The sequence below is a fragment of the Carcharodon carcharias genome, chromosome 5 (assembly GCF_017639515.1).
Source record: "Carcharodon carcharias isolate sCarCar2 chromosome 5, sCarCar2.pri, whole genome shotgun sequence".
NCBI classification, from domain to species: Eukaryota; Metazoa; Chordata; class Chondrichthyes; order Lamniformes; family Lamnidae; genus Carcharodon; species Carcharodon carcharias.
In genome coordinates, this window is record NC_054471.1 from 72,519,612 (window position 1) to 72,532,009 (window position 12,398).

At 41.2% G+C, this 12,398-nt stretch overlaps 1 protein-coding gene across 3 annotated transcripts in view; it reads right to left on the reverse strand.

The window, feature by feature from the left end:
- Positions 1-12,398, reverse strand: part of map3k5 (mitogen-activated protein kinase kinase kinase 5) — a 185,057-nt gene that overhangs the window by 57,046 nt on the left and 115,613 nt on the right. For all 3 annotated transcript variants that reach the window (XM_041188304.1, XM_041188306.1, XM_041188305.1), the window contains 2 exons: positions 9,778-9,914; positions 7,133-7,238 (listed from right to left, as the gene is read on the reverse strand). In XM_041188304.1, the coding sequence (XP_041044238.1) occupies positions 7,133-7,238; positions 9,778-9,914 (243 nt within the window). The remainder of the gene's footprint in view (positions 1-7,132; positions 7,239-9,777; positions 9,915-12,398) is intronic.

The window sequence follows — 12,398 nt, forward strand, 5'->3', positions numbered from 1 at the left end:
ATTTTTTTGAAACCATCTACAAATCACAAGTCAGGAGTATTATGGAATACTCTCCACTTACCTAGATGAGTGCAGCTCCAATAACACTCAGGCAGCTCAACACCATCCAGGACAAAGACCATCGCCTGATTGACACCCCATCCACTACCTTACACATACAACACATTCGTTCCCTTCACCATCAGCACCCAGTGGCAGCAGTATATACCGTCTTACAAGATACAACACAGCAAAGTGCCAAGCCTCCTACATTAGTATCTTCCAAATCAGTGGCCTCTACCACCAAGAAGGATAAGGGCAGCAGAAACATGGGGACACCACCACCTCCATGCCTCGTGACTTGGAACTATATCACTGTTCCTTCACCATCGCTGGGCCAATGCTGGAACTCCCTCCCTAACAGCACTGTGGGTGTACTTCCATGCAATGGACTGCAAGATGGCAGTTCACCATTTTTTCAAGCAAAATTAAGGATGGGGAATAAATTCTGGCTTTGCCAATGATGCTCACATCCCAAGAACCAATGAAGAATAAGACTAGGTGGCTTTTAATTCCTTGGATTGTTCCCATCTCCTTTTTGAAGGAAAACCAATAATTGCCACCTTCTACTTTACAATTTTAATTTCAACAAATTTTTGGAAAATTATAGTCAGAATCTCCACTGATTTTTTTCTTAACTTATAACCCCAGATGCAACTTATCATGTCTGTAAGTTTCAGTAAGTTCTTTAATACATTTTGAACAATAACTTCTGGTAGTTCTACCACATTCCCATGCCCATGTCCCTGAATGAAGGAAAGTATATATTTGAGTTCACTCACTCTAAACATCTCTTAGCAGCCTTCACCCGACTTTGACTATCCTCTCACTAATCATGTATCTATAATTCCTCACTCACTTTTCGAGAACCGCTTTATCCAATTCAGGATCGCAGGAAGTCAGAACTGGGTGGGATACACCCAGGACAGAACGCCAGACCATCCCAAGGCACACACACACACTAAGGGGCAATTTAACCATAGCCAATCCACCTAACCACTGGACAGCTTTGAGTGGTGGGAAGAAACCATGGCACCCAGCAGAAACCCACGCGGACACTGGGAGAATGTGCAAAAACCCGAGGTCAGAATCGAACCTGAGTCCCTTGAGCTGGGAAACAGCAACGTTACTCACTGCCCCACCTGCCGCCATCTATAGTTCCTCTCATTACAAAATCTTAGGCATGACGTAGTACAAATAAAAATGACTTTTTGAACTGAGACATGGTCTAACCCAAGGTGGCTATATCTGGCATCTTTTCTTATAGCCTGAAAGTAATCACATGTTCTGCAAGCATTGCCAAGTATAATGTTTGTATTTAGCAGTTTCTCTTTTCAGTGATAGCAATGGCACTAATCACATTAGTGTTTAAGGACAATGCATTTTCACAAGAGAGATGGCAAAAACCCAGTGAAGTTCGGGTAACACGGGATCACTCTTACTAAAACCTGCCATGAAATTAAATAAACATGAGGCCAATTTTCTCTTACAATAAAGAGATTCATGTTGCACATGGTCATGCTGCGCCTTGGTGTAAAACGTTGACAAATGTTATCAGACTACGGTATATAACACTTCAATGACAGAACCATTTTGTCCGACCTTACGAAACAATAAATATCATCGTACACAGTACATCTTGCAGTTTCAGTACAAAAGTTTATGAACCCTGACTACACTCAACAATATTGCAGACAGAAATGTGACTGCATTTTTTATTTTTGGATGTGATACCTCATTAATGTACAGGCAACAAATGGGGGGAAAAAATCCCTAAGACAAATATAAAGAACTAAATGTTCCTGTTGTGAATGTCCCTACAAATCAAGAGATTCTGGTGGCAGTCTAATCATGGCCTACTGTACTGGCCAAGGTTGAAGACTTCCCCTGTGATTTGTATCTGACTAACTCATAAACTGGTTTACAAAGGAAAGGTTTAAAATTCTGTTCCAGAGGGAACAGAGGGAATCCTCTGCTACAAACTGTTTTTCTTTTTGTGAAAAGCCCTAAAGTGAAAAGTTAACATTTACACGTTTTAGGTTTAAGAACCAAATTACTGAAATAGTGTTGGTGCTATTGCATGAATCACTGATGGAAAGCACTTTGTGTGTTGACACAGTGTACAAATTAATCCCAAATTTGATGATTTTAGGGCTCTTGTCCATCATCTCAATGAAAGGGTCAATTGACAATATTTAATAAAAGCCTCATAACATGTAAAGTAAGAGTAACTCATTACACACTCCATAGCCAAAATATAGGTAGTTTATTCCATTGCACAATCTCACCTATTCCCATATGCTTAATTCAATATTAATCACATTCACAATGGAATTCTTGGCAGTAATACGGGACAAAGAAAACAAGCAGCCCAGAAGCACAGAATCCAACTACTGGAATTTTCCAACAGATGAGTCTATTTGAAGTATCCCATCAAACAACCCTTTGATGTGGAAGATTGGCGGCTGCACCTTCTGACCAAGAGCAATAATCCAGCAATTGGTTGAAAATCATCAAATTATATTGGAAGGTCATTGACTTGAAACCAGCTCTATTTCTTTCTCCGTTGATTCCACCTGACCTGCTGAGTATTTCCAGCATGTTCTGCTTTTATATCATATTATCTGTTCAGTTTTGCAGCTGCATGCCCTTCCGTCTTCAACTTATACACTATTACTCTAGAGAATGCAGCAATAATCAGTAGGCCGTTTAGGAAAGGTTGAAGGAAAAACTTATGAAGGAACTGCACAAATGTATTTAAAATATTTAAGCCCACTTTAACTCTTAGTTCCTTTTCAGTATTACAGTCCCCCTATACCATGCACAATTCTAAAATCAAAGGATGCAGACAGCTAGCTTTCAAATCACTGCCAGGCCACTCTTCAACTGGCCAACAGATGGTGACTTGCTCTAATTTCCCTTCACTTCTTGTCAGAAAAAGATCCAGGTTTTGCTGGGCAGCATAGGTGGCAAAACAACGACTAGTAACTGAACTTCTGTAAGTACTGGTCATGAACATATATCCTGCCACGATACTCAGATCACAATGGGATAAATTTTAAAAGATGCAATTCTGAATCGAAAGTGAATTTGTCTGAGGTAATCTCACAATTTGGCTTTATCATGAATGCAGTTCCCTTATTACTTCCTAGATTCAGCAACATTATTGTATTGCAACAATGTCAGCACACAATTATGCAAGAGCTCGCCAGCCTGAGTGTAACAATTGCCATTGTAAAGATGAGTTGTGCACAGGAAAATGAATCAGAGAAGTGACAAAGTATTGAGGGGCTGTTGTTGTCATCCCAACAGAGTATAGCTGGACTTGATGGCTACATGTTATTTAAATAAGTTTTGTGCAAAGAAAGCATGACAATGTAGGTGAGGGGACTGGGGGCATGAAATCATAGGACTGCGCCCCAGTAACATCAGATGCAGTATGAGCAGCTGTAGGTCCAACTCATGATCCTGATCAAAAAGGTACAGAACCACCTTCATAGAAAAAGACCTACAACAGAAGGTCAATGCCCATCACTACATTTACTCTTTCCTCTAGGTAGCATACAGAAAGGGCAGCAGCAGACCATACACACCAGAAAGGCTCAGCAGCACTGAGATGAAAAATATTACTACCATGTGCACTTTTCATTTCAGTTGAAAAAATAATTCAATTTAATCTGCAGAATTTCTTTGAAAAAGGGCATAATAAATTGGCAACGGCCAGTAGATCAGGGTGGATAGAGTAGCCACCCTATGCTGATAAAAAAGACAGTTCTAGATATGCAGGATCTACATTATGCATTTAATTGAAGGAGTTGCCTGTGAACGATGTGCCATGACTGAAAGCCTTTTTCATCCAGTTCTTCCATCCCTTTTCATCACCTTCCTCCAACACTGGTTGGCCCTAGGGACTCCTCACCCAGCTGCTGCACTGTAATTCCACTTGCAATGTGCAGCATCCAGTGATGATTTTGGGCTACACACCAAGAGCATCCATAATTGCTCTAGGAAACAAAATAGGTCAAAATTCCTTACACCAGCCTGAGATACATTAGGCTCAGAGCAGAGTCAGCTATTTTAAATATTTCAGGTAGCACCCAAAGCAGAATGGGTACTACATGATTGCTTGCTGGTAGATAAGCTCAAAATGAAGTCATCATGAGTGCCCCCAGGATACTGGGCACTGCACTTGCATGATGAGCTTCTTATAGTCAGACATCAGAACATTAATAGAGTAGTCATCTTTTATTAGGTGTAATGCCTGTATAGTTGCGATCTTGCGACACCCCTGGCCAAGCTGTTCCAGTACAACTACAACACTAGCATCTACCCGACAATGTGGAAAATTGCCCAGCTATGTCCTTTACAAAAAGCGGGACAAATTGAGACCGGCCAATTACCGCCCCATTAGTCTACTCTCAATCATCAGCAAATTGATGGAAGGGTCATCAACAGTGCTATCAAGCAGCATTTGCTTAGCAATAACCTGTTCACTGACGCCCAGTTTGGGTTCCGCCAGGGCCACTCAGCTCCTGACCTCATTACAGCTTTGGTTCAAACTTGGACAAAAGAGCTGAATTCAAGAAGTGAGGAGAGAGTGACTGCCCTTGACATCAAGTCTACATTTAGCCAAGCATGGCATCAAAGAGCCCTAGCAAAACTGGAGTCAATGGGAATCAGGGGGAGAACTCTCCACTAGTTGAAGTCATACCTAACACAAAGGGAGATGGTTGTGGTTGTTGGAGGTCAGTCATCTCAGTTCCAGGACATACTGCAGGAGTTCCTCAGGGTAGTGTCCTAGACCCAACCATCTTCAGCTGCATCATCAATGACCTTCCTTCCATCATAAGGTCAGAATGGGGATATTTGCTGATGATTGCACAATGTTCAGCACCATTCGCGAATCCTCAGATACTGAAGCAGTCCATGTCCAAATGCAGCAAGACCTGGACAATATCCAGGCTTAGGCTGACAAGTGGCAAGTAACATTCATGCCACAGAAGTGGTGGGCAATGACCATCTCCAACAAAAGAAAATCTAACCATCGCTCCTTGACATTCAATGGCATTACCATCACTGAATCCCCCACTATCAACATCCTGGGATGTTACCATTGACCAGAAACTGAACTGGATTAGTCATATAAATACTGCGACTACAAAAACAGGTCAGAGGCTAGGAATCCTGTGGCAACTAACTCTCCTCCTGACTCCCCAAAGCCTGTCCACCATCTACAGGGCACGAGTCAGGAGTGTGATAGAATACTCCCCACCTGCCTGGATGAGTGCAGTTCCCACAACATTCGAGAAGTTTGACACCATCCAAGACAAAGCAGCCCATTTGGCTGGCACCCCTTCCACAAACATTCATTCCCTCCACCATTAACTAACAGTGGCAACAGTGTGTATCATCTACAAGATGCACTGCAGAAACTCATCAAGGATCCTTAGGCAGCCCCTAGTACCTTCCAAACCTATAAATGTTACCATCTAGAAGGACAAGGGCAGCAGATAGATGGGAATACCACCACCTGGATGTTCTCCTCCACGTCACTCACCATCCTCACTTGGAAATATATCGCTGATCCTTCACTGTCGCAGGCTCAAAATCCTAGAACTCCCTCCCTAACAGCACTGTTGGTGTATCTACACCACACGGACTGCAGCAGTTCAAGAAGGCAGCTCACCACCACCTCTGCAAGGGCAATTAGGGAAGAGCAATAAATGCTGGCCCAGCCAGTGACGTCCACAGCTTGCCACTGAAAAATGGTAATTATGTGGAGCCTTAATAAATGAAAGTGATGTAAACAAGGTCATTGCCAGCTAATAAGGAATCTGTGGACAGCCAATGTCTGATTTGGCATATGTAATAGGTAGTGTCATTGAAGCATCGAGTAGCATAGAAGTGTAATGCAGTGGTGGTTTTCAGGCACTTAGGAAGAGCTGTCACTGTGGCATGAGTTGGCTGGAAGGCTGGCTCCAGGGAATATGACATCTTTCTTTGTAAAGCTGAGGCATCAAACACAGGACACTTGTGACATATCCCAGGTATTTTACCCCAGAAATCCAGGTGCTGAAGGATAGAACTGGAGCACTCTTTAGAAGCTTTTATTCACAGATACACATATGACTAACACACACCTCCAAACCCAACAACCACAGTTTGAGTCTGCTCTGATATACAGGAGCACCAGTGAACCCCCAGTTAATGCTCACCACCTGATTACAATTAAATATTTAATTATTATGTAATGAACGCCAGGGAGGGTTACGTAGGTCAATAAACGCAGGTTTAAGGGTATGAGCAGATACAGAAATAATGCCTGAAAACTAGTTGCTTCTGCTTGTCGCGCCCCCTCAAAAACTGTTCTTCTGCCTCAAAATCCAGAAACATGGTTCAAGCACGCAAATTGTTTCTCCCCCAATAGCATGTATGTTCTGCCAAGTTATTAGAGTTTAAGCAACTGACATTCTCTATTACATCTGTATATTGAATGACATAATGCAACAAGTTAGTTCAGTTAAAATTATTTTTGACAGGATAAATGAAGGCCACATTATTAAACAAGTTTCTCAGGCTACTTAGGTTACCCTTAGTTTTGGCTAAGTTCATGTTAGATGATTTATTCCACTCCCAAGTCATGTCTTATTACACTTGTAAGTCCCAAGCAAAATAGGTTGGACTGTGAAAACGGTCAATTCACATTGAGATATTGAAGATGTAAAATGAATTCACCAGGACAGTAGTACATAGTACATATAATATGTAGTATGTAGACCACAATAGGGCAAATTGTTAACATCATTCTAAACACTAACTTTTCACAATGCACCTGCACTGTGCGTTTTGTGAATTCAGGCAGGATGTTGATGAAGTAAACTGCACAATGATAGCATCTCAATTCTGTGGTATAAACCTACTTTTCAAAAAAAGCAACATTTCACCTTTAACAGCAGTTTCTAAATGAGTCTTTCACTCCCTCATTTCTCTTAACTCCTTTTTGAAACAACGACCGTATGACAGTTCTTGCCAATTACAGCAATTATGCTACATGAAAACAACATAATGTTTCATAACCATGAATATTTCAAACCTGTGAATGTTTCAGCACATGGATTGATTCCTGCAAGTCTTTTTGAGGTACCAAAATCTGATATTTTCAAGATTCCACTGTAGGTGTTTATCAGCACATTGTCACCCTGGGGGAATAATTCATAATTTTTGTTTAAAATGGGACGAAAACCCCTACAATTCTAAACTAATTTCTGTAAGCAATACTGCCAACCGAGTAAAAAATCATACAATAGTCATCAAAAAATCTTCGGTTGAATTTTTGCAAAGAGGTTTGTTGAATTACCAACTTATCTACAAATTATTTTCCCCTTGGGGATTTTAAATTTTAGTCAGCCATAATTTCTTCAAATACCATATTCATTTACATGAAAGACCTCAACAATTGTGAAGTGAACTGGATGGCAAGTATTCAGCAAGGTATAGACCAGGGGCAAAATAAAGACAGAGAAGGAAAATTACACCGATAGAAAAAAGAACATCGGCAATGTGCCTGTGCCTGGGCCAACAGTAAGTTAAACAGATGAAAATAGGCCAGGTTCCTTTACAGGCATAGGCTCTGACCATTTCCTGTTTTCTGATAATCACTGTACTTGGGTACAGAATGAGGAAAATCATCCCAAATATTCCTGTGACCAACCTGTCACTCCAAAGTACATTAATTTATATATATATATATTAAAGGTCATGGTGGGGGGGGGGGGGGGGGGGGGGGGGAGCGGGGAGGAAGTAAAAAAGAGATAGAAGCAAAAGTTTCTTTTCTACTTTGGTTAATTTGAAAGAAAAAAGTTAAAAATTACAAGGTAGAAATTATTGCGAATAATGTAATCTCTTCAATGTTCGACTTGTTTAAAAGAAAGCATGAATAGATCAGTTAAAATTATAAAGTGAGGAATTTGGGATGAGCGATTTAAAGGCTTGTAGACCATGGGCAGAAGTTTCTACATTTTTGTAACCGAAATGTATAAGGCTGTAGAGCTTATTTTTAAAAGAAACTTTTTAACTTCACTTAGAAGAAAAATACTTTTCTGCTAAATGCAGGCATGTGTTTTGAACTCGGACAGTGTGTACTTAAAGTTAGATAAGGCCAAACTCACTAGCTGGAGAATTAGGATTTTAGAAAATGGGCAGGAAGCAGCTTGTGGGAAACTAAGGATGACCCTGGCGATTAACAACAGCAGAAAAGGAACCAAGGGAATACTGAAGGGAATCTGAGCTCAAAAGGTAGCTGGAGCTAGTAAGGTTCCCAGCTTAAAGGAACTTAACTAGCTCCTGCCAATTTTCCAATGGAAAAGAGACCACAGTGCAAGCTGCCCTTCTACAGTTAGACAAGGGCAGGAGATAGGGAATTTATGTCACATGGTCAGGTTTCTAGGCAAGAACTACTTCTGTTGCCAACATTCTAATTAGTACAACTTGGTGCTAAAAACACTCATCAAATTGTTACTGATTCTTTGATTTACAATCAGTTGTGCTACCATTTGAGAGTTGGAATAAGTACATTTTTAAAAATGTTTAAGTACCTAATTTTTGTTGGCAGCAACATAGTACAAAAAATATTAGCTTTTCAAGTTGCAATTGTTTACTGGGCGGGTCTCTATCATAGTTGTATCCTTAAAATGGTAAGGGTCTTGAAGGATCCATGCCATGTTATACCGATGCTGGATTATTTTTCATCAGGTACAAAATGGAATTTTTTCCATTTTCCAAGAGTCTCATCCATTACTCTGTGGAGAATGAACCAATGAAAAGACTTGGACTTGATACATCTGTGGTAGCTTGAAGGAGTTTAGTGGGTTATTCTGACAACAGATCCAGTTGTAAAATTTATTTTTAACAACTAATTGGCAGGAAAGAAGCATTTCTGATATCCGAAGTTATAGCTGAGCAGACTGTTCCCATTTCCTGGCAGCTTTGATCTCATTTCCCAGTGAGAACTGGCTAGGCTCAGTACTTCACATTGTTGCTCCAGGCTGTATGAGTGAATGGGAGCTGGCACTGTTGTTTTTGTGTTCATGACAGTGAGAATAATTTTAACTTTAGGTGATAGGGAAGCCAGGCAGTATCAGATCTGCAGCCCATTGGAAGGAAAATTGGGTGAGGTGTAATACAGGCAGCCAATTTGATACTGCCCTCTTACACTATTGGGAAAAGTTGAAGTTATTCCCAGTGAGTGATCTTGCTGCTGGAAAATTATGCCCTCCTTATTGATTCCGTCACCAGAGGAAATAGTCTTTCTGTGTCTATCCTATCAAATCCTTTTAACATCTTAACTCTTCCATCTCTTCTTTTGGCCAAAAGGTTGGCTATAGAACCTCAGAAAAACACTCCCTACGCCAAAACCATGAAAGCTTCCACTTCCCTCACTATAACATTTTCGAGGGGGAATGCCAATTATGGGAGCACTTGTATTGTAGTTCTCTGTCTAGTGAGAAAATTCCTGTGACTCAACAGACTGAGTTTGCTTAGAAACTTTAACAAACTGGGCTACACTCAATTACACGTTCCAAAAGTAAATGAGATTGTGCTAACCACTGTATCCATCTGCCCTCTCCCAACTAAGAAAAAAAATGCATGATCATGAGGAATAATTCTATATGCAAAAACTGGAAACAATGCATATATTCAGAAAGAAAATTTAATTATTGTTCTTTGGTCATAGTATACCTTTATATCGCGATGAGCTATTTGATTGTCATGAAGGTATTTCAATCCTTCCAGGATCTGTTTGGTATAAAATCCAATGGTCTGTTCATTATCCTTCAAGGGGCCCCATTTTGATCGTAAGAGGGCAGAGAGGCTGCCTGTTCATTTATATAGAAATATAAAAACAACACATCAGTAAAAATTTCTGCTAGAGGCAAACATCATGAGGCTGAATTTCCGTGGGGGTTCTCCCAAGTTAGTGGCAAAACTTAGACGCAAGATCTGCAGAAACCATGAAAAAAAATGTTTAATGGCTGCTTACACCATTTCTTGAGGGTTTCAGCAGATTTTCAGCTGAAGTTACAATGGATGATTAAGAGACTGTGGAAATTAATGATGCCGCTTCAATTCTTCCAGATTATGCACCAAATATGAGTAAGTGTGGCACCCTGCAAAGATCAGCAAAGCTATTTTCCCTAAATTTCAGCTAGTAATTCAAACAAAAAGCAATCGCATTAATGCAGATAAAGGGGAAGTAATATATTTATGTATAGTGCCTTGCCACATTCTCAAGTTGTTCCAATTTTGCTATGTGATCACCCTTGTTTTGTAGGGAAGGACAGGAGCCAGTTTGCACTCAGCAAGGCCCACAAACAGCTGAATGCCGACCTGAATTATGTTTTGGTAGCATTTCTTGAGGGAAGAATATCGGGCAGGATGCCAAGAGAACTCCCTGCCCTTTAAATAACTTAAATGGACCTTTACATTCACCAGAGTAGGAAGACAGGGCCCATCAGTGGTATAATACTCAGCATGGCATTGAAATGTCAACATAGTCAAGTCCTGGACCAGGACCTGGAACCACCGAGCATCCAATTCAGAGGCGAGATGTAGGAACATAGGACTTGGGAGCAGGATTAGGCCATTCGGCCCTTCGAGCCTACTCCACCATTCAATAAGATTATGTGATCTCAACTCCACTTTCCTGTCTGCCTCCCCTTAACCCTCGATTCCCTTGCCTATCAAAAATCTATCTAATGCAGCCTTGAATAAGTTCAATGATCCAGCCTCCACTGCTTTCTGAGAAAGACAATTCCACAGAGTAAAGACCCTGTGAGAGGAAAAAAAAGGTCTCCTGGTCTCCATCTTAAAAGAGATTATTTTTACAGCGTCCTCTAGTTCTATTCTCCCCAACAAGAGGAAACATCTTCCTGGTATCCACCCTATCCAGTCCCCTCAGGATCTTCGAAGTTTCAAGAAAATCACCTCTCCTTCTTCTAAACTCCAATGGATATAGGCCCAACCTTTCTGCAAAAGATAAGCCCTTAATCCCAGGAATCAATCGAGTGAACCTTCTCTGAACTGCTCTTATAGCAATTATATCCTTTTTCAAATAGAGACCAAAACTGTAGACTTTATTCCAGATGTGGTCTCACCAAGATCCCATACAGCTGCAGTAAAACTTCCTGACTTTCATATTCCATTCCCTTTGCAATAAACACCAAGGGCCGAATTTTGCCCTTGTCGGGCGGGCTCAGCGGGGGTGGGCGGGAGCAGCCGGGAAGCCACCTGCCGCCCACAATCAGGGCTAGACCGCTTAATTGAGCGGTCAACTAAGGCCCGCCCAGCGTGAAACACATACTTCAGCGTCAGTTCTGCCTGTGTGGGCTGTTGGGGAGGGGAGTGAGCACACAAGTCCACGCATGCGCCTGGGTGCGTGCAGGAAAAGCTTGAAGATACATTAAAAAATGTAAAAATAAAGCACTTTAAGATGTTAAAAAACATGTCCCTGCTCATGTGACAGAGGAGATATGTTAGAAATTAATTTGAAAATTTTGAAATTTTTTTTCATGACAGGTCAAAACCTCATCCTGTCCATGGATGAGGTTTCTCAAAGAATGCAAAGGCCGCTTGGCCTTTTTGCCTGCTGCCAACTGTAAGGTTGGACGGGCAGCAAAAAATTTAATCCAATTAGATTGTTAATGGCCTTAATAGGCCTTTTAATTGTCGGCAGGCACGCTGGCAACTCAGCGCACGCCAGCTGAAATATCGTGCGAGTGCACAATGACATCAGGATGCTCGCCCAATGTCATCGCACGTCATTTTACGCTCGTTAGGGTCGGGCGCACACCTGCCCAATGAGCGCAATATTCTGTCCCGACATTCCATTTGCCTTCCTAATCACTTGCTGTACCTGTATTCTATATTTTGTGATTTATGTACCAGGACACCCAGTGCCTCAGTTCTGCAATCTCTCTCCATTTAAATAGTATACTGCTTTTCTATACTTCCTGCCAAAAAGGACAAGTTCACATTTTCCCACAGTACGCTCAACCTTGCCAACTTTTGCCCAATTACAACCTATCTATATCCCTTCATAGTCTTTACCTCCACTTGACAAATTACTTTCCTACTCATTTTGGTGTCATCGGCAAATTTAGCAACGATACATTCGGTTATCCAAGTCATTGGTATAGATTATAAATAGTTGAGGCCCCAGCACTGATCCCTGTGGCGATCCACGAATTACAACTTATGAACCCAAAAATAACCCATTTATCCCAATTCTGCTTCCGGTGGGCTAGCCAATTCTTTATCCGTGCTAATATGTTACCCCCTACGCTATGAGCCCTTTGTTGTGG